The sequence below is a fragment of the Daphnia magna genome, linkage group LG10 (assembly GCF_020631705.1).
Source record: "Daphnia magna isolate NIES linkage group LG10, ASM2063170v1.1, whole genome shotgun sequence".
Lineage (NCBI taxonomy): Eukaryota > Metazoa > Arthropoda > Branchiopoda > Diplostraca > Daphniidae > Daphnia > Daphnia magna.
The window spans coordinates 8,701,053-8,721,203 of record NC_059191.1 but is presented as its reverse complement, the minus strand read 5'-3'; the positions used below and the strand labels follow the sequence as shown (position 1 = coordinate 8,721,203).

General features: G+C 39.2%; 4 protein-coding genes and 3 long non-coding RNA genes across 9 annotated transcripts; 3 read left to right on the top strand and 4 right to left on the bottom strand.

Moving 5' to 3' along the window:
* Positions 1 to 1,402: 1,402 nt before the first annotated feature.
* On the bottom strand, positions 1,403 to 3,215 carry LOC116932875. Of its 2 annotated transcripts, none has more exons than XR_004399773.2 (6): positions 2,968 to 3,215; positions 2,788 to 2,902; positions 2,672 to 2,729; positions 2,458 to 2,567; positions 2,284 to 2,399; positions 1,403 to 2,191 (listed from the first exon to the last, which is right to left on the bottom strand). It is a non-coding gene; the product is annotated as an uncharacterized LOC116932875 (long non-coding RNA). The 2 variants fall into 2 exon arrangements; XR_004399774.2 differs by having other exon boundaries at positions 2,788 to 2,881; positions 2,968 to 3,210.
* A 761-nt stretch (positions 3,216 to 3,976) lies between these two features.
* On the bottom strand, positions 3,977 to 7,080 carry LOC116932874. Its single transcript, XR_004399772.2, has 6 exons — positions 6,946 to 7,080; positions 5,524 to 6,886; positions 5,185 to 5,438; positions 5,027 to 5,121; positions 4,347 to 4,945; positions 3,977 to 4,071 (listed from the first exon to the last, which is right to left on the bottom strand). It is a non-coding gene; the product is annotated as an uncharacterized LOC116932874 (long non-coding RNA).
* Positions 4,037 to 5,027, top strand: LOC116932876. Its single transcript, XR_004399775.2, has 2 exons — positions 4,037 to 4,207; positions 4,314 to 5,027. It is a non-coding gene; the product is annotated as an uncharacterized LOC116932876 (long non-coding RNA).
* A 16-nt stretch (positions 7,081 to 7,096) lies between the features above and the next one.
* Positions 7,097 to 8,663, top strand: LOC116932873. Its single transcript, XM_032940766.2, has 8 exons — positions 7,097 to 7,257; positions 7,333 to 7,463; positions 7,555 to 7,634; positions 7,704 to 7,851; positions 7,921 to 8,016; positions 8,086 to 8,202; positions 8,266 to 8,362; positions 8,455 to 8,663. The coding sequence occupies exons 1-8, from the start codon at positions 7,206 to 7,208 to the stop codon at positions 8,502 to 8,504; spliced, it is 771 nt and encodes a 256-aa protein (XP_032796657.1). The 5' UTR covers positions 7,097 to 7,205; the 3' UTR covers positions 8,505 to 8,663.
* An 816-nt stretch (positions 8,664 to 9,479) lies between these two features.
* LOC123477090 (protein pelota-like) lies at positions 9,480 to 11,319 on the bottom strand. The gene is given in 9 exon segments (XM_045180460.1): positions 9,480 to 9,678; positions 9,747 to 9,853; positions 9,924 to 10,116; positions 10,179 to 10,290; positions 10,292 to 10,402; positions 10,475 to 10,729; positions 10,788 to 10,938; positions 11,006 to 11,098; positions 11,158 to 11,319. Coding segments are annotated over 9 exon segments (1,155 nt in total). The 5' UTR covers positions 11,199 to 11,319; the 3' UTR covers positions 9,480 to 9,586.
* Positions 11,320 to 12,998: 1,679 nt separating this feature from the next.
* LOC116932869 (neurogenic locus notch homolog protein 1) lies at positions 12,999 to 18,019 on the top strand. Its single transcript, XM_032940762.2, has 10 exons — positions 12,999 to 13,156; positions 14,859 to 14,930; positions 15,362 to 15,679; positions 15,743 to 16,087; positions 16,149 to 16,343; positions 16,414 to 16,526; positions 16,594 to 16,710; positions 16,807 to 17,056; positions 17,132 to 17,286; positions 17,354 to 18,019. The coding sequence occupies exons 2-10, from the start codon at positions 14,867 to 14,869 to the stop codon at positions 17,543 to 17,545; spliced, it is 1,749 nt and encodes a 582-aa protein (XP_032796653.2). The 5' UTR covers positions 12,999 to 13,156; positions 14,859 to 14,866; the 3' UTR covers positions 17,546 to 18,019.
* Positions 18,020 to 18,029: 10 nt separating this feature from the next.
* Positions 18,030 to 19,967, bottom strand: LOC116932870 (prolyl 3-hydroxylase 1). Of its 2 annotated transcripts, XM_045180459.1 has the most exons (6): positions 19,433 to 19,967; positions 19,312 to 19,364; positions 18,913 to 19,237; positions 18,709 to 18,834; positions 18,290 to 18,623; positions 18,030 to 18,217 (listed from the first exon to the last, which is right to left on the bottom strand). In XM_045180459.1, the coding sequence occupies exons 1-5, from the start codon at positions 19,791 to 19,793 to the stop codon at positions 18,298 to 18,300; spliced, it is 1,191 nt and encodes a 396-aa protein (XP_045036394.1). In that variant the 5' UTR covers positions 19,794 to 19,967; the 3' UTR covers positions 18,030 to 18,217; positions 18,290 to 18,297. The 2 variants fall into 2 exon arrangements, with proteins under 2 accessions (XP_045036394.1, XP_032796654.2); XM_032940763.2 differs by having other exon boundaries at positions 18,030 to 18,623; positions 19,433 to 19,966.
* Between the last annotated feature and the right edge of the window lie 184 nt (positions 19,968 to 20,151).

Genomic DNA, 20,151 nt, shown 5'->3' with positions numbered 1-20,151 from the left:
AACTACATACGTCATTTCTGCTAGAATAGAAAACCGATTACCGGATCATACATCAAAATGTTTGGAGGTATTTTATCTATCTTAGATCAAGAAAGAAGTTTACGGAGGTTGGTAAAGTTAAAAAAGTTAAGACCACCTTTTGAGGTTTTAAATTTCCTTTTAGACCTCATAGTTGGTTTTTCACTATCACAAGTTAACTCTTTATATACGCTCACAATGAAAGAACGTGTCGTGCTGCATTCAAACATTGAAAAGTCCAGTTATCCGTGGGTGGTTTCGTTGTTGTCAATGTTTTCCCTCTTCCAAAGTAGATATTACCAGTCGTTTGAACCAAGTTCTCTTGCGCTAACTTACGTAGTATTGTCTCCCAGCAATGCGATAGTTTACATTTTGTCATTTCTTGTTTTTTATTGTTGCGTATCAGTTGTGCTTATTTTGGAACGTTTGTTTTATGTCGTTCAAGATGTTTTCCTTGTTGACAAGACGTCTTGATGTCGGTAACACTTAATTTATCGAATGTATGATTGCAAACGAGGAATTTTCTCAAATTCCATCAGCTGATAGTTTTAAACGTTTGCATTGGTACGTTTATTTGATTTACTATTGTTCTGATTCGGGTCGTGAATAGGTCAGATAGATTTAGCAATTTCATCTTTTTTCTTTAAACATGGGAAGGAAGGAAAATGTAAATAATTATGAAGAATGTCGTTGCTTCGGTAGCAGAGCGTCTGACACCACCTATCTATCATTAAAGAGAGAACACCTGAATATTTTAGTTACAAACTGTGACAGGAAAAACTGCGAAAAGTAGCTCATCTACTTCAGTATTGTAGTTGAAATGTGTGACATCGCATTTCTTCTACCTAGCTCTTAACCTTAATACAATATGAAAGGTATAATTTCTGCTAAATTGTTTTTTTTTTTTTTTTTTTTTTAGAGATATATGGACTAGAGCATCTGTTATCATCAGAGGAATGTTGGAGTGTTGTTCCAGAAAGCAGGATTCCAAGAGAAAAAAATCTGATTCAAAGGCCTATCAACACACTATAGATTGTTTAACTTTGTGTTCTTGATTTGATAGTGAAATTGAATTAAATTTAAAGTTGAAAGTTATTAAAGCAATTTGCCGACCAGTGAAGAGTTGCATATATGTCTGAACGGAGCTAGCTGTAAAATTGGAAATTAAATCGAGAAAATGGTTTTCGTGTTAACTTATAGAACATCTGAGTTCGCACTGGCAGAAATTTAAAACTTTTGGAAAGATAAAGTTTATAGAAGGTGGAAATTGGCCTTGTAAATGAAATTGTTTTTAAGTACTTGTCTTTAGATTACTAAATGATAGTTCAAGTTGGTAAATCTTTAAATGGACCTGCTCTTAGATAATAATCAATACACAAATATATAAAAGGAATTGATTTTGTATTATCCCACCTCCACCCACAATTCCACCACTATTTTACATTACATGTTATACAATACATTACAAGTTATACAATACATACATACACATATACACAAACACTAAGTTAACCCGTTGGCTGCCAAGCCATCACAACCCGTAGGTTGTTCTACTACAGTCGCTACGCATCGTTTCTGAGGGATTCGATGAAAGGGGGACTTGTCCGAAAACAAGTCCGGGCTGACTTGACAATGGAGACCTTTACGGGAATGCACACCCCAGGTACTCCACCATCGCATCGACAAGGGGAAGTCCCTACTGGTGCATTGCCTACGGCGCCCTAAGGCGCAAGGCGACTGCCCCACCCCATGGTCGATCAGCCATGGGGCAGAACAGCGCCGCCGGTCCCTACAACTAAAAAAAAAAGGGGAGCAAAATGGGTGGCAGCCAACGGGTTAACTTACAACATACACTATACAACAATACAATACAATACAAAACCATACCAAAAACACGAGGCTCCACGACGACGGCGATGAGGCGAAGGCAGGCGAGATCCAAGAAGATGCGACAAATCGATGAGATGGAGAAGGTCAGGCGAAAACGGTAAGGCAAAGACGACCAGGTTAGAAGGCGGCGAAGCGAAGACGACCAGGTTAAAGGCGGCGAAGCGAAGACGACCAGGTTAAAAGCTGTGAGGCAAAGACGACCAGCTTGAAGACGATGAGATGAAGATGATGAGGCGGAAGAAAAGGGGAAGATCAGGAATTATTTGTTTACCGTTGGCAATCTCTACAACAGAAGTAAAAAATTATACAAAAGAACAATAATGTGACAGAAAACTAGACCAACCAAGTTATACATTAGGTAACAATCTATAATACCATAATGAAGCGACGACGTTCAGGTAGGTGAATGTTGGTCGGTTTAGTCACAAAGATGAAGACGACGGTCAAAGTTGGAACACGAAGTTGAACTAGTCACACTCCCGCTCATGGTTCTAATATAGGAATTCACATTACATTTATGGAGTAAGGATACCATGTTAATTACAGTACCACCGTAATGCAGTGGTGCTAAAGCCAATTTTTCTTGCATGCAAAATAGAGTAGATTGTTTACATAAAACATTGATCATCAATGTCCGATAACACTAATTAGATGAAAACCTGCATTCATCAAATGAAAAATCACAAATAAAATATGATTTTATGAGACAATTGGCACTACTTGAATCAAGACGTGTCATATAAGAATACAGAATCAGTCTTACTGTTGACATTCAAGCTTCAGTATCAAGCATTCAAGCTCCAGCGTTAAGTACAACAAGCCTGATTTAAAAAAGTAATCAGTCAAATCATATAGCAGAAGACCTAATGTGAGTTATACCTTTTACATGAGTAAATGGCATGATAAAAAGCAAAAGTATAGATAGCCAGCAATTTCCTAGCTGAGCAGCTTGCATAGCTGATAACAATTGGAACTGTCACATATGAAAGACAGCCTATTTAAAGTGTTATCATTCAACACATACATAAAAAAGAAAGTAAAGGACAGTAGATAACATACCGTTAATTTTTAGATGGATATTTCTTTAAAGCACACCACACACAGTTAAGAAAATTAACAGACATCGATTTCACTAGTTACAAGCAATCAGCCATTATTTGGGGGAACAACCACGCCATCTAGTTTTCGTATTTGATAGCCAACGAAAAGAGATATAACTTCAAAAAGAAGTGCGAAACTTAGCGCTTTACGTGTTTGATCGTTACTATTTCAGACATCTAACTATATTTTGATAGCGTGATCAAAAAAATTTAGTGAGTAGTTTCACTGCAGAACAAGGCGCTAAACATGTCACATCCGTTCAACCGCATACATGTCGTAAGATCAACCAATATCGTAGATAGCAGAAAAACAAAGGAAAAGGGACACCAAAAACGGTGAGAAGAATATAGTTCACTTTTTACTTTCTGCAAAATCACGTAAAAATTTTCCGTAAGTCACCGGAAAAAGCCAATATCTCCGAAAATATTGACCCTATGACAAAACGAATAAAATTTTCGTAATCCTTATAAAATTTTGGATAAGACTGATGGGTTTTCAGCCAAAAGCTGAATTTAGCCAAAATCGCGAATTTTTATGAACTGTTCAGGGAATTTTGCGATTTTTGACGATTTTCGGGTATTTTGAGCTGACCCATAGACTCGACCCCAAATTTGACGAGGATCACGAAAATATGAATCTTTTTATGAACAGACTTAAACGCAAGAAACTATACGCTATTTTAAAATCGGAAGTAAAACCGGAAGTCACAATTTCAGAAATGTAAAAAATGAGCTATGTTCTCCTTTTCATTGTTAACAAGAATTTCATAGTAGCAGAAGTCATCTACAGTAAATAAACAATACGTGGCTTATGAAAGTACGATTTCAGTTACTACGACACATTTACCGCTGAATAGCTCTACATTTCAAGCAAATATCTCAAATCTAACACCTTAATTTATCTGAATGGAAATTTCTCGCCTAGCGGCATTAATTCGTTATAGCAAGATAAATGCAAACCTGCAGCCAAAATGTGACGGGATTTTTCTAAAGAATAGGTTCCATTAGCATCTGGTGGAGCATTGTTGGGCTGCGCCATTTTGGCCTAATAGTTAAGTCGCTTCTGTGTGGATGAAAATTTTTATTAGGAAATTGGTGTTTTACTATTAAAATACTTTATTACTAAAAAAAGCAAATAGACAGGCAATGAAAGGTTCTTCTGTAAATCTGCATTTGGCCAAAATGCACAAGTTATGAAAGTAAAATTCATAAAGCATTTTTTTATTACCAATCTGTGACTGAACAAAATTACTTTTTTTATTACATGAACTTCACCAAACTTGAAATGGTTAAAAATGAAACCAGGAAATTATTCTACAATAAAACTACAGATCTTACCAAATTTCTAGCTGATAGTTAACTTGTGGCTGTTGTCAATTGTGTTGCTCTGTCATAACGGTAGTGTCACTCGTTTGCTATTCATTACTGAACATCTTCTGTGCACTAGTTTACATTGTTGGTCTTCTATGGTGCAATATCTCCTGCTACAAACTCATACTAGGAAACACTGAAGGATATTTGCTCAATCTGCAAGTACCTAATTCAACTTTAAGATATGATTCACATTTCTTGTATCCCACACATAAACTGGAGCTAGTTTATTTTACCCTATTTTCGGCATTTCCACTGTTTCATATTTGCATCACATAGGAAAAAGATTTTGATCAAACCAGAGAAGAGAAAGTTATCTAAGGAGGATGAAATGCATTGGATAATATGGGATTTAGTCTGCATGTTGAATGTTTCTTAAAATCCAACACTCTTCTTCTCAGCTAGAAGCTTCTGTGTGAATATGCAGTTAATATAACAGGACTCCATTAGGTTGCATGTTATGCAAGTACATTCTGTAATCTGATTGTCCTTTTTTCATGTCTCATCCTTCCTTGATTGTGCCAAATATTCTGCTTGTAATAAGCATATTGGCCAAAATACCACGCCTGATTTCCCAAAAACATGTAAAATTGATTGAAAAGAATGTAAAAAATCAAAGCTTGTTAATAGAAATTGTTTTGTATCACAGATTTGCTGAAGACTGCATTGCGATCCTTATGGCTTCTTGGATGTTATGGCTTCTTGGGGTTTATGATGACGAAGCGACATAATCCAATTGAAACTGAAAAAAAGTTGCAGTGGATAATTTTTTTTTCTTACACAACGTTGTAATCTATCATCTTACCAAGAATCCTTTTCCATCTGCAACATACTTCCATCCAGCAGATCACTTAACATTAACTCCAAAGTTCCAAAACATGTAATTCAGACACTGGTGATTCTTTGTTTTTAAGAATGGACCTACTATTCTGGTCTGTTGCCATTTACCAGTAAAATCACGCTTAGAGAAAACTGTTCACGATGAAACATCACTTCTTGATTGTTGGAAAAAAAATGTAGTCTATGTCTCATGAAGCAAAAAGTGTGAGAATATCCACGCTGAAAAAGATTCGAAATTCCAACATTACCACGTGAATAGTGCTTCATTATTATTCAAAAAATAGTAAAAACTTAGAATATTTACAGTATTAACAGGAATTTCAGCCATTGTATACCAAGATCTTTACACTTCAATAATTTCATGGCTTTCAGATCAGTAGCCACTTTCATCTAGGAAAACAAAAGAAATATACTTCCTTTTAACCATGAACTGCATTAGAAGTAACACAAATATAGAATTTGCTGTACAAACATGTTCTGCTTGGTGATCAGGAAAACAACTAAAAATGGAAGGATTATAAAACTATACGAAAAGTTATTGAAAATACTTTTTGTTCAGGCAAGAAATTGCTCTTGTGAATCCCATCAATCAATAATATGTATACGAACAAAAGATGACAGCCTCAGCAATACTAACATTGTGGTTTCCACTGATTTACACACCAGTTTCCAAACTTCATCTGGCTCCACGTGATACGAGCGAAGTTGCATCGGATTTTCCTCAGCTTATCTGGAAGACAAGTTTTGGTCGGAAAACATTAAATGACATTAACAAAGTGAAAATGCGTAGATAAACTAAACTATCCAGTAGAAAAAGTCGTATTCAAAATTAAGTCCTATCACAGCATGATGGTGACCACATGTCTATAGAAGAAATGGCGGAAAATGCGCACGAAATATTTAGGAGTTAGTCCCAGTCCCACTCCCGTCAAATGATTTCGGTAGAGAAGAGTGAAGTGCCATCTGGCTACAAATGAGTCTCTGCGTCGAGTGAAATAACACACCCGCAAGAGGCGCTGCCATCAGGCGGAAAATTACTCTTACGGCGACCACCCCAACCTAAAACCCTCGTTTTTTTGTAAAGCATTCCCCGCAAGAGGGTACCCCTTTTCTGAGAGGGAAAATAGCCATAGTGGAGGAACCATGGGTCTAATGAATCTGGTAATACGAAAACAAGGTTGACAACTTGACACTAGTGCCTCATAAATGACAAGCTTGGAGGTTGCTGAACCGTACCAACAGAACATGTAAAACACCGGAGTATACAAGCGGATCAGCTGAGACCAGGTTCAACGCCCAGGTGTTACGCCTGTTAGAAGTCAGAATAAAATACTCCTGTAAAAACGAAGTAGTAGGAAAGCCGATGTAACAAGCAACTAATTGTCGATCTGTAGGATGTACGATGTATAATGAAATCTGTCAAACTTTGACCGAAAATGCAGACAAGGTGTGTTATCTACTGTTCTGTCGACCGTCACTTGGTTTAATAGCCTAAGTCTAATATTTACAAACCGTACTATATTCAGCTTATCATTGTAAACGATTTCCGCGTTGATTCCATGTTTATTCATCCAGACTAAACCTATAAAGACAGCATGTATTGCCCATTTTAATAAAAAGTGAGCTAATACCTTTATTTCTGTTTTGGAAGCTTCTTCGGTAACGACCTGCGGAATAGCATTAAAACTAAATTATTTTTTTAGCGTGGCAATTTGCGTCGTTTCACCTTTAAAATTCACATTGCATTTCTTGCAGATAATGTACTGTATATGTATATTTTGTTTTCCTCATTGTGGCTTCGTTCTCCATCGTCATCACACTCGTAATCTAGCGAAAACAGACATTATCAGTGATCAGTCATTTGGTACATCTTTTATGCGATTGACAAGATTTTAAAAAAACAACTGGAATTGCGCAGTTCGCATTCTGTTTCTTAGCTGACGTGTTCTTTTGTCTTACTTCAAACTAAGGCTGAATTCCTTCGTCATGAAAGTGGTTGTCGTTCTTGCTTTGTTCTCTCTTGTTGCTCTTTCGAATGGTTAGTTGTTATCTGCCATTGAAACTAATTTTTATGTATGTAAATAAATTTTCACTCCATCGTTAAATTTTATAGGGGCTGGAATTCGACGACCCGTTTCCAGGAAAGGACGTCCAGTTCTTAGCCTTTCTTTTAATGCTCCCGAAGAACTGTTGTCTCGCACCCGTAACGGCGAACTAGGAAATGCAAACGATTACATGGACGAGGTATTGTTATTGTAATTTATTATTATTATTATTTTTTAAAGCTATGAAGATATACTTAACCTTGTTGGAAAATCCACCGTTTAATATTCAGGTGTTGGTTTTAGTTCGTGAGCAAATAGTCTTGCAAGGACTCGATCGTATTCAACTTCCTGATGGGGATTTCAGCTTTACGTATGGAGATTAAAATTTTAGATAGTTGCTTTCCATAAACAATTATTTTCCCACGTATATCTTTGACAGATGGGATGCATATCCTGGAGTTACTGGTGGAGTTTACCTCCATGATGGATTAGCTACTGGTATGGAAACCATCCATCGAGTCGGAGACGCTACCTTGAGTAGTAGTGAGACCATAATTTTCTTCGAATCCGATTGCGGAATAAACAGTGTTGGTTTATTTAGTATGTGGTGACTAAACGGTAACGGTAATTGGTTTTTCATTCCATTATATTTACAGGGTTCTTTCGGCTATGCCATTAGTATTCTATTCATGGATATTGGTCCGACTGCTTCAATGACCGGAACCGCCGACTATATAAACTTCTTCTTCCATGTTTGTTTGTTTAGTTTTTTCTTTATGACTATTAATTGTAACCTTATTGTACTGTAATTGCTTCCACAGTCGACCATCGATATTCTCTCTGGGCTTGTTGTCGTTGATGTGTTTGATTTGAAACAAATTGGACACATCAGTACGGAAATTACCGGCTTGGGAATTTTCAATTGGCTTGCTGAAATCGTAAAAATATGTTACACAATCTGCGTTTGAAAAAATTTTTTTATAATTTTAAAAATTCCGTAGATTGTTGATTTCGCCCTCAACCTCTTGGCGCCCTTCTTCAAGGAACTCATTGAAGGTCCCATTACGAACCTAATCAACGTTGTTCTTCAAGCCTATGGTATATCGCATTTGTTATTGCCAATTTACGACATTTTTTTTCCTCTTTTTACGATTACATTAACAGTTAACAAAATTCTGTATTTTCTTTAGTTGATTCGCTGAGGAACCCACCTACAACTATGGCTGGTCTTGCTGTTTAAAGCAATAGTAGGATCTGCAGCTAATGTTGCAAAAATAAAGTTATTGGGAATTAGTTTGTCTCATATCAATACGAAATGCATAACAATCGGAATGTGTGATTCACAATATCGGGGAAAAAATTTGTAAAAGATAAATAGTACACAAATTTTGCAACCATATGTGCCTGCGCCTACTCATTTGAAAATCTGGCAATTATTTAGTGCCATTTTTCGTCCTCACAAGATGTGGGCCGCAACGCCTTAATTCGTCGTTACTATTTGCGCATGCGCACTAGGTGGCGTTGGCACAGTTTTACACCAGAGAGCGCCTAACTACAGAGGTGTAGTAGTATGGGGAACGCTACAGTGGACCCCCGAGGGTACCCCGACACCAGCCCCCCGACATTGGCCCCCCCTCTTAAATCTTAAAATCATTCAAGTACGGGGGTGTTCGTTTGTTACATTACACGTACGTCGTTACGTTACAAACAAATTGCTAAAAATTAACACAACCTACAAACAATAGTAGAAGCAAGATTCGATATTCCAAAACTAGAAATAAAAACTCATAAAATTAGCTCTCACAAATGGCTGAAATAACAACGTTCAACTAAATCACTGACATGGGGACTGGTGTCGACTGCCACTGCTACAGCCCCTTCGATTGAATTAATTTGAGGAGGGGGGGGGTGTCGGGGTACCCTCGGGGGCCACTGTTAGGGGGTCCAATAACCGCATGCCATGGCGTCGACATTTAAAAAACGAACGTTTTGCAAGAATCCCTATCGGGAAATTTTAATAGAATCTCTATCGGGAAATTCTTTGCACCACCTATAACTATGTACCCTGTGCGTGTCCCTAACGCACTTTACAAGTAAGGGATAGAAGGTAATAGGTTAGTCCTTACCCTATTTGGAAGTTGAACTTAACGTACGTCAATAGTAGGTTAATTTTGAAAGATAATGGGATTTCCATCTGGGCTATTAAACCGATTGATCAGCAGTGACTTCCTTATTTTATTTACACCTCCAACGTAAGTGCAGCAGGAAATATTTTGAACTGGACTTGAAAAAGGCAAGGAATTCCTCGGTTTAGTTAATTTGCTATGAGTCTTCATCACTGTCTAACGGTTCTTCTTCCAGCTCGGGCATGGGAAACCTGAGTATCGCAGCCACACCGGTTAGTTGTATCAACTCTGTTCCAGGAGTAAGTAATGTAAAATTTCCTCTTTTTTCCTTAATTTAGTTATAAATTCAAACTTACGTTCACCCGATACATGAAGAGAGGAGAAAATGCGCGTAGTGCCTCCATTGTCTCGAACACTTTCAACCAGCTTAACGTACGTCTTACGTTCCTCTACACTTTGAGACCTAGAGGATGAATGCCATATAAATAAATTACATGGACCAAAAATGGTGGTTTCACTTTTTAATTTAGTACCTGAAGAGATTATCGGAAACCAAGAGGGTATCAATTGCTTGGCCTTCGTTTGCTTTGAGAACGTGTTTCAGGCCATAGAAGGCACGGCTTGGCTCTGTTTGTAAAACTGCATAAAAGTTTTCCAGTGCTTTGACTTCAGCCATGGCTTTGGTATCCGCCATACGCGATGTTACGGCGGGATCAGCTAAAACTTCTAGTAAATCAGGTAAACAATTAAGCTTAACTATTCGCGTATTATTTCATTTTCAAACTAGCCTTTTAACGAATGTTTAAATCCTGAAGATGCGTGAATCAGAAGAAATTTTGATTTGTTGTCGATAAGCATACGGTTGTCATTTTTAGAAGCCCATTGCATCATATACTTCAAAGAAATGATCCTTTACGAACCCTGGAGAGGCAAGCAAAATGCATCGCGTAACTTCGAAATTTACATGCCGGAGAATAGCTTGCAAGACGGTGTCATAAAATTTTTGTAAACCCTGAATAAACGCTCATCATGTAGCAAGTGTAACGCTAATGTACACAATGTTACAATAACCTAGTATACTAACCTTTTCGTGTTGTGAGGTGCTCCCTTTTCTCTTGCGAGGAATGGTTACATCAATTTTAGCTCTTACCAGGGTCATTGCTCCTGTAACAAGACAGACATTGGCCAAGCCTTCATGCATGATAACTGCAGCAACATCTGCATTCTGACTTGGATCACATGCCATGTCAATGCGTTCAAGAGCCACAATATCCCAGCAAGCTTTGGTTAAGGAGAATTTTCTGTTAGGCTCAATATCAACAGTGTGGTACGCTCCCATCTGGCATTTTAAAAAGTAATGGAAAAATACAACAACAAGTAAGGACATTTTATGATACCTTGACATATGGATTTTCTTCAACATTTCTTCCTTTTAACCTCAGCACACAAGCTTGAGTATCAAAATCAATGGTTTCCACCTCCACAGTTAGCATGGTTCGTACTCTACTACTGGAAGATGAGCCTGTTGCTGATTCAGTTTGAACTTTTCTAAACAATACAACTCAAATTTCATTACCCGATCTACTTCAGATTCGCACTTTTTCCAGAAGGATACCTGATTGTTGAAGCTCTAATAGTGTCTCCGTGAGATATAAGGTTGTATGCATGCCACATATCCTCGGGATTCTCGGGGATGAGAGCGACTCGTCTAGAACATTAACCAAGATTACCAACTGCCTCATAACTGATTTTGGAAGATGCACTGACCCTGTGCCGTCTCTTTCTATATATCTGCTCACAAGTTTCATCTTGAATAAGTTAAATTTAACGTAATTGAGGAAGATGGAAGTAATAGAAAGTCAACAATCATGTTTATGAGCACGTAAGAAAAACGTTATCTGTTGGTAAAAAGTACAAGCTCAGTAAGAAATAGTACACATTTACGATCAGAGATGGCGAATAAAGTTTAGAAAAAAATTATTATATATTCCGCGAAGTGAGTGTAGGTAATCCTGCAAAAAAGGCAAAAATTAGCAGCAAGCCGATTCAATGTTTTCACTGGTCATGCAAAAAAAAAAAAATGAATAAAGAATTAGCTTGATCGCTTAAAGAGTGTCATCCTTGTCTGTTATCTTAGTAGCCCAAGGCCGAACGAGACTCACGAAACAAGAATTTTGGTTCATTTCGAAATGGCCGCTTTGAAGGCTGCGACCATTTTTATCAGCTGCCCGGCCTTAATCAAACGCAGACATTTTGAGGGAAACTTCGATTGAAGGCATGGGCGTCTATCGAGTTATTTTTGCACGTAAATTCCGGCGACACGCCTTTTTGGTTATTGTTTTCATATTGCGAGGAACTGTTCATAAATGTTCACGCGAATTTGTTTCACCCCAGCACACACACAAGCCTGACGCCATTGAAAAATGACGAAAGCAATCATTGCTTTGTAGTTCATTGAATTTGACTTGGCAAACAGCCATCGAACATCGTTGATGAATAGTGGCAGGGGTAAATTGGGCAATGAACACTTGTTGGCTAAGCAAAGCGTTTGCCAACAAATTTCAGCCCGTCACATGCTTTTCAGGTCACGAAGAAAACCCCGTCTATTCCCGACTTGTTTTATAGACCTTCCGCATTAGTAAGCTTTTGATTGCGTAAAGGGTGTGAACCCTTGCAACCATATGACGTATTGCGTTCGTGTTTTTCGACGAAAACCCACACAGCACCTTATTTGCTGCTGACCATTTCCCATAAACTCCAAACAAAAACGATGACGCACGTAACGCAAATGTGTCTGCGCTGTTAGTTTTGTCGTTACCTTAATTTTTTTTTCACACAAAAAAAAGGAAAAAATACCAATAAATGCGTTTTATCTAAGCCCAAGTTTTCCTTTCACCTTGCATAGTGAGGTGGACATGAAGTGCCACTGCGTTTATGGGCGTCGCTTGATATTCCATGACGTGTTCGTAATTTCACTTTTCAAAAAATAAAAAAAAGGCAACAAAAATCTTATCCCGTTTTGGCAAAGCAAGGTTTTCCTTTTATACATCAAACAGTCGTTAAATCGACATTATCAACCATAATAAGACACAAATGTACTCAACTTCATCCGAGATATCATACAGTGATGGTCCCAGATGTCTCCAGCTGCTGGTCACTTTGTTCTTCATTGACTTCCTGTCATACTTGCAGCATCACGTCAGCGTGAATAATAAATCATTTCGTTCGAGAAAACGCCCAGTGTAAAATCCATACCTGACGAAATCGTTTCATTTCCGTTAAAAGAAAAACAAATTAAAAAACGGTTGAAGCTAACGAATACATGGAACGTAAATGTGTACGTAAATGACTACCAAGGTCGCTTCCTCACCGAAACCAGCAAACCAGAGAAACGGCCAACGCACACGTGTAATATCCAACAGCAACAACTAAAACATAAGAGCAAGGGAGGGATCGAGTAAATGCCTCTTTCGTGTGGCCAGGAGGAGGACAATAGCTGACGTCACAAACTTGATTTTTTCCATCACTGGTTTCTCCCGAAAAAAAAAAAGTGACAGAGATTGTCGAGCAAGCCAGCAAGCTCCTAACCCGCTGCAACACGTGATCCTTGAAGGAGATAAAAAGAGACGCTGAACGCCCATCTAGCTTCAGTTTGTTTCTGACTGAACGTCCGCACGCACAGGTGTACCATTCCTCCTCTCCTCTCGACGCAACTCGGCAACGAAAAGGCACTTCCTATCTCTCCACCGCATTAACAACACAACAGGTACAAACTTAAGTGTTTCCAACTGGATAAACACTCTCATTTTGCAATTATTTCTAATGTCCTTTCTGTGTTCGTCGTACAGCGTTAAAAGAAACCAATTAGTTTAGAAAGGATTTAAGAAAGTTTAGATGAATAAGAAATATGTGACGTAACCTGCGGGCCAACGATATGTTAGCTCATCCATAATTCAAATATCACTTTCATCTCGTATCCTATTTTTTTTTTTCCTTCGTCTGAAGGGAACAGCAACATACCTTTGCCCGGAGCTAAACAGACACATAAAAAAATACCGTTTATCATAACTAAAATTCAAATTAAATTGTGTTTCTTAACTGATGGGAAGGTTCCCAATAAAGGGGGAAAAGTTACAGTCACCGGCAGATGGTTTCACTCTGATGGCAGCTCTTTCAAGGTTGTCTGGGGCGGTTTAAATGCTGATGGACGGACACTTTTGTTTAGAAAGATCTTTGTTTTCATCAGTTCTTTACTATCCAGTTTTCTTCCTCTGTTGAATTACACCGAAGAAGAGTTTCTTGATCCCTAATAACAATAAAAAGAAACGTTGAAAAAGAAAAGCAGCGTGATTAGCATCGACCTTGGCTGAACGAAAATGTCGTTCGGGAACACATTTTAACCAGAGTTTTTTTAAATATCCTTTAAAAAAAAAAATACTTCTTGTTAATCTTGTTTTTTTTTCTTATGAAAGAGAAACAAAAAAGTATTTGCCAAAAATTGGAAAGTTGGTAAAGATCCAAAGGAAAAATTGTGGGGGAAAAAATCACAGGGGTCGTTCGTGAAACTCTGGTTGGATCAAATAGGATGGGCTTGTTTATCGTGGGGTCTCTTGTTATTTTTTATTTTTTTCTTCCTCTCTCAATCGTGTACGTGTTGTTAGCTTATGCTGTCGAGGCTAGAAGGGTGTGGGTCAGCAGCACGCAGCAACAATCTCCACTCTTTCTTTCGCTTTTTTCAGCTTCTTCCTTAGATGGTAAGTTTCTGAAATCACCACCGCTACCCGCCTAAAGAACAAAAGAAAGAAGAAGGTCACTCAATGTTGGGACCCGCCCATAATCAAACGATAACACGACAGAACTGAATCACTCAAGAGTCCCCCCCTCTCGGGATGTACTAACAAAGAAAGATGTCATCTTCTTGTTTTCTTTACCTTGCTCATTTGAATTCGTGAGTTCGGTTGGCAGGGCTGGTCTTGTTTTAGCTCGTTTCCATTTGGCGATAGGTGCAAATGGCAAACGAGAGAGAAAACTACTTCCATAAATGGCGAAGGAGGGATTTACGTGCGATGCCGAGTAACGTCAGAAAATCAGGGGGATGGTGGTAGGAAGCCGGTCGTCAAGGTTGAGTTGGCAAGCCGGCAAACAAAAATAAAGAACTCTTGCAAGCCCATTATGGAATTGCATGAATTGGCAAGACAGATAACATCTCCCTTCCACATCACACGACCTCGACAGACAGACACATGCAAAAAAAACAAAAAAACTCTAGGAAAAAAAACATTTGATAACCCATGAAAGGCATAGCCCTCAACTGGTTTTCCAATTGGTTCACTGTCTCTTTAAAGCATTTCTTACCTATGAATTAAAATAGGTTAAATTGATACGTGTGATCAAACACGCTAGGCTATTGTGTATACACGATTATATCTAAAGTGTTTAATTTTACCTTTACATGTTTTCTTTTTTAGATCTTGAAATGGTCGGGATGCTGGCCTTGTCTTTGCTGATTGCCCAGGCTGCCGCCATGGGAGGCTTTTCAGGTACAATAAAAATTTGAAAAATTCTAATGCATTTGAATTTTTTGTGGGTCAGTGGATTTTGAAGTCAATATTTGCATTATAATCTGTAAGAAGAAATATTTGTTGAACTTTTAATTGCATAAAACCAGTCAGTTTGCAAATTGTAATGTACCTGAAGGCTCTATAACGGCCCGTTTTCTCATTCTATCGCGATTGCGGAATGAGGAAATATACATAAAGTAGGTGAACTCCCTTCTTCTTCTTTGTCAGATCCTTGGAAAACTACCAGTTATCACAAATCAATCATTTGTCTACACCGATGGCCTGTTTTTGTTTTGCTTTTGACTGTAATAATGGAAGCACACATGACCCTGTGGCACCAATACCTGGTCATATGCAAAGCAAATGATTTGACATTGTGTTTCCATTTTCTCCTCCAATTGTACCTCAAGGTAACGATCCCTGCAGTCCTTATCCTTGTGGCCCCAATACGGATTGTATGGTCAGCCCGCTTGGCGTGGCTGTCTGTCGCTGCAAGTCGGGTTTCTTTCCCAAGCCGGACACGATCACCGGTTGCGGACCGCAGTGCGACGACGATGACGATTGTTCGAATACGCAAAACTGCGCCAGGGGACGATGTGTCAACATTTGCGAAGAGGGCATTTGCGGAATCAACGCTGTTTGCGAACCGCGGAACCGCCGTGCCATCTGTCGTTGTCCGTCCGGCTACTCTGGCGATCCCTTTACTCGCTGCACTGCAGGTCATACCGGTAAGTTGACATTGTACCTGTCGAGGATTAAAAATCAAACTATTCAATATCCTGTTTGTACAGATCAACGAATTCTGACCGGTTCCAGCAGCAGTCACAGCAGCTTCAACAGTAATCCATTTAGTGGTAACCGACAGACGATCGTCACTGGATCCGATAGCTTCGGTGGTTCCTTTAGCAGCGCCCCTGTCTCGAGTTCTTCCTTCGGCTCATCTAGTTCCTCATTTAGCCCAGCTGCTGGATCTTCTTTCACTAGTAGCAGTTCAACCTTTGGTGATGATCCTTGCGCCAATTTCAACTGCGGATCAAATGCCAACTGCCTACTTCGAAGCTTCCGGGCTGTTTGCGCTTGCCGTGCTGGTTATGAGGGTGACCCTTACACTGGATGTCGTCGCTCAGAGTGTGTCGGTAAGTTTCAAAACCCTTCGTTAAATGACAATATCTCAAGTTCAAAAATTGGCTCGAACAGAAAACAACGAGTGCCCCACCGACAAGGTCTGCCACAACAACCGCTGTATCAATCCATGCTCGACGTCTTGCGGTGTCGATTCTGAATGTACCGTTCGCAATCACGTCACTGTCTGCCAATGCCCCAAAGGATTCACCGGCGATCCATTCGTGTCCTGCAACCCATCTTCCAGTTCCAACCTGGCCAGCCGTCAAAGTAAAATGGGAAAACATGCTTGAAAGAGGAGATGTTTTAATGTGATGATTTTTAAAACTCTGATTTGAAGCTGGTGGAGATTACTGTACCCCCACTCCGTGCGGAGCCAACTCCAAGTGTCGCGTCGAGAACAACCGGGCCGTCTGCTCTTGCCAGGATGGATTTATGGGCAATCCCATTGAGGTTCTTATGACATGAATAGAAACAAACAGTAAATTGTGTAATAACAAAAGAAAACACTGACTTACAGGGATGTCGCCGTGAATGCGAAACCGATTCCCAATGCGATGCCAACCGGGCTTGCCTAGGCTTCCGTTGCACAGATCCATGTGGAAGTTGCGGAACTTATGCCGACTGCAACGTTCGGGTATGAATTTCTAGGAAACCGTTCAATAATTTGTTTCCCCCCCACAATTATGCAAATGATTATGTCATATGTTGTTGTTTCTGGAATGCTCTTTAGAACCATCGCGCAATCTGTAGTTGCCCGGCCAACTTCTTGGGTGATCCGTACAGCAGATGCTATCCCGAATGCACGCAACACGAGGAATGTCGTCCCAGCCAAGCTTGCTTCAATCTCAAGTGTGTCGACCCGTGCCAAGGAGCTTGCGGCGACCGAGCCGAATGCCGTGTCGAGAACCACAAGGCCATTTGCTCTTGCCCCAAGGGCTACACTGGACATCCATTCACTGCTTGCCGACCTTTCGACAAGAGTAAGATTGTCGTAAGCAATCTTTGAGGATCTTTTCTAAACCAAATCTTTTGTCTCTTTCCTCTGGCCGAAACAGGCGATCTCTGCAACCCCAATCCTTGCGGTACGGATGCCGATTGTAAACCAGGCACAGACCGTCAAGGAAACGACAGGCCAGTCTGCTTCTGCCGCGTTGGATATTTGGGTGATCCCTTAGTCGGATGCCGAAGAGGCCAATGTATCGATCACGCCGTAAGTTTTGCAAACAAAGTCCGATAACAACTACAAGCACTGACAGCATGTTCTCCTTATTTCCTAGGACTGCCCCGGCCAACAAGCCTGTTACGGATATCAATGTGTCGACCCATGCACCAGTACCTCCTCGTCGAGGTCCTCCGTTTGCGGAATTGGCGCACGTTGCGACGCACGTAACCATGGAGCCGTTTGTTCTTGCCCCATCGGCCAGGATGGCGATCCTTTGGTTGAATGCCGTGCTTCCTTCAGGGGTTAAAACAATCCATTATTGCAATTCTAGTAAAGAAAACAAATTTTCCTTCTCTTCTCTTCCTGTCACCACATACCCGGAATTCAAACGAAAATTTTTAAAAAAAGTGGGAAACGACAAAAAACGAAAATAAAGCAAACTCAGCAAACGCCTTGACGATGTTTCATCTCTTACGCTGTAAAAAAAAAGGAATCGCTTTATTACTTGTGTCCAATTTTATACCTTTTGACCAACCAGGGGGTGGGGCATCGCATCTCTTTCAGGACAGAACAACGGAAACTAATTCTGTTTTTTTCATATATTATTTTGTTTTTGTTTTGATTTTTCTGTGTTTGTCTGATATTTGGCTTTGTACCTAATTTAACGTGTCTCAACAACTGCTTATTTCCTGCAAACGGCATGATATTATCTTTAATATTATACCTGAATGATTAACTCTGGCCTTAAAATACAACGAGAAAAATCGTTTTCTAAAAAAGACTTTTTTGCATACTTATCATTTTTGTAGCTGTATTTGTAGCTGAAAATTCTAATAGTTGGTCGCTGAGGAGAAGAGCAGCTTTAAAGAACGAATTCTTTGGCACTTAGAGTTCTGGAATTGGAAAATTAAAGGCACCACATGAATGGAAGTGATTGGTCAAGTGGGTGAGACATAGCTATAGGGACCTACACCTATAACTGTGTTTAAGAGATTTTTGTAGAGAAAACATTACGAGAATATTAATATTGGGAGCATTTGTCATGAAAAACCTGATGAGTCAAGTGCTGCCGGGGATTTCGTTTTCGGTGATCAAATCCGTGGGCACGGCTTCTAGATCCGTATTAAAGGAGACAAAATCGGGACCAGTGGCCTCTAAGATCTCCCCCTCGTCGAACTGGAAGCTATCTTCTATGAACTGGAGAAGCGCTTTCTCTCCTAATTCACGTTCATGGTAATGAAGTGCTTCGGCTCTCGGAACGAACATGCCCTCATTCACGTTGCCCAGCGTCATGTAAAAGTTTTTGTTATCAATCATGGTCTCATCATTAGGGAAAAATAAAAGATAAGAGGCCGCAGCCTGGCAAGCTTTTTCGATATTGCCCACTGTAAAAATTGAGAACAAACATATTTGATCATTAAAAAAAACTAATAAAACATTAAGGATAATTATCATTAAGAAACAGCTTACGTTTGAAATATGCAAACTGCAAGTAATGATAATGACTAGGTAGGAGATCGTCATGTATCTCGCCATTCAAGTTTTGTAGTTTTTTGGCACACCTTCGCTTGCAGCGTAACGTGAAAGTATAATGATCTAAACAAATAATGTCGTTAACCTATTGGTAAAACCTGCTTAACTAGATTATTTAGAATGTGTATGCTGTGTACATACTTGAGATACTAGAAATGAAATCTGGAAACCAGCCTTGGTCAAAGGGACCCTCACAATGGGCTCTACATTCTTCCTCAGCTTGTAAGTATTCTACTAGTGAAAGCTCCATGTAGTTTGTAGTTCTGTCATAGTCCTTCTTCTTGTAGGCCTCACTACCCCTAAGGTACATGTCAACATATGGTTTGGCTTCAAGGTTGATGATGTAGTTTGGATCCACCTTCAGTTCATTAATGAAAAATCTAAGGTTTTCTTTCATCACTGAGTGATTGGTGTTCATGGTTAAGAAAGTGTAGGCACACGAAGCTGCTTTTACGTTATCATTTGTCTGAAAATAAATTGATAAAGCACAAAACATTTTAAGTGCTCTGTCAAAAGGTAGGATATTGAACAAATACTGACTTTGAAGTAACAAAGTTGAAGATAATCATAAGGTTTCAATGTATCAAAATCAGCTGTAAAATAAGAAATATATCAATTAAATATATAACTTAATATTTATAAAGATATTTTAAAATTCAACCTTCAACTTTACGATCAACAAGTTCTGCTCGATTTTTCAAAATTTCTTTTTTGCATTTCAGTAGGCAAAGCGTCTTTTTTATCATCTTTTCCCATAGTTTCATGTCCTCTAGCTGTGGAGACACTAAAGGTTTTTCAAAGGAAGCTTTTATACATTCCAATCGACAGCCAACAACAGCATCCTTGTAAAAGTGGTAATCTTCAATGGCTTCGTTCATGCGCGTGACGCACTCATCCCATTGCTCATTTAGATATGCCTCTACCGCCTGGCTGTAAAGAATATCATACGTATTGGCGGGGTCCGCTTTTGTAGCAGAGCAAAAGTAAACGAGCAAGGACAGAAAACAAACTTTAAATAACATTTTAACAATGTATAAGGTTGACAAAAAAAATTTTTAGTATACAGCAAGGAGGGTTGGGTTATCTACCCAACTGCTCGCGGTTAACAGTCAAGATGCCCTCTGGAAGAAGAACGTATACATGCGTGAGAAAACATCTGTTAAAGCTCTCTCGAGGGGAAATTATTCTTAAACAAACTCTCGTGTTTCATGTTTTGACTCTGGCGCTGCATTGTCAAGTAACGATAAACTCGAAGAAGCGCTATTTAAAATACAAGTTTTTTGTGCTTATTTTAAATATTGCAATGTCATTACAGTGACACTAAATCATAGAATTAGAAAAAGCATGATAATTTGATCATTTTTCATATTTAAATACGTA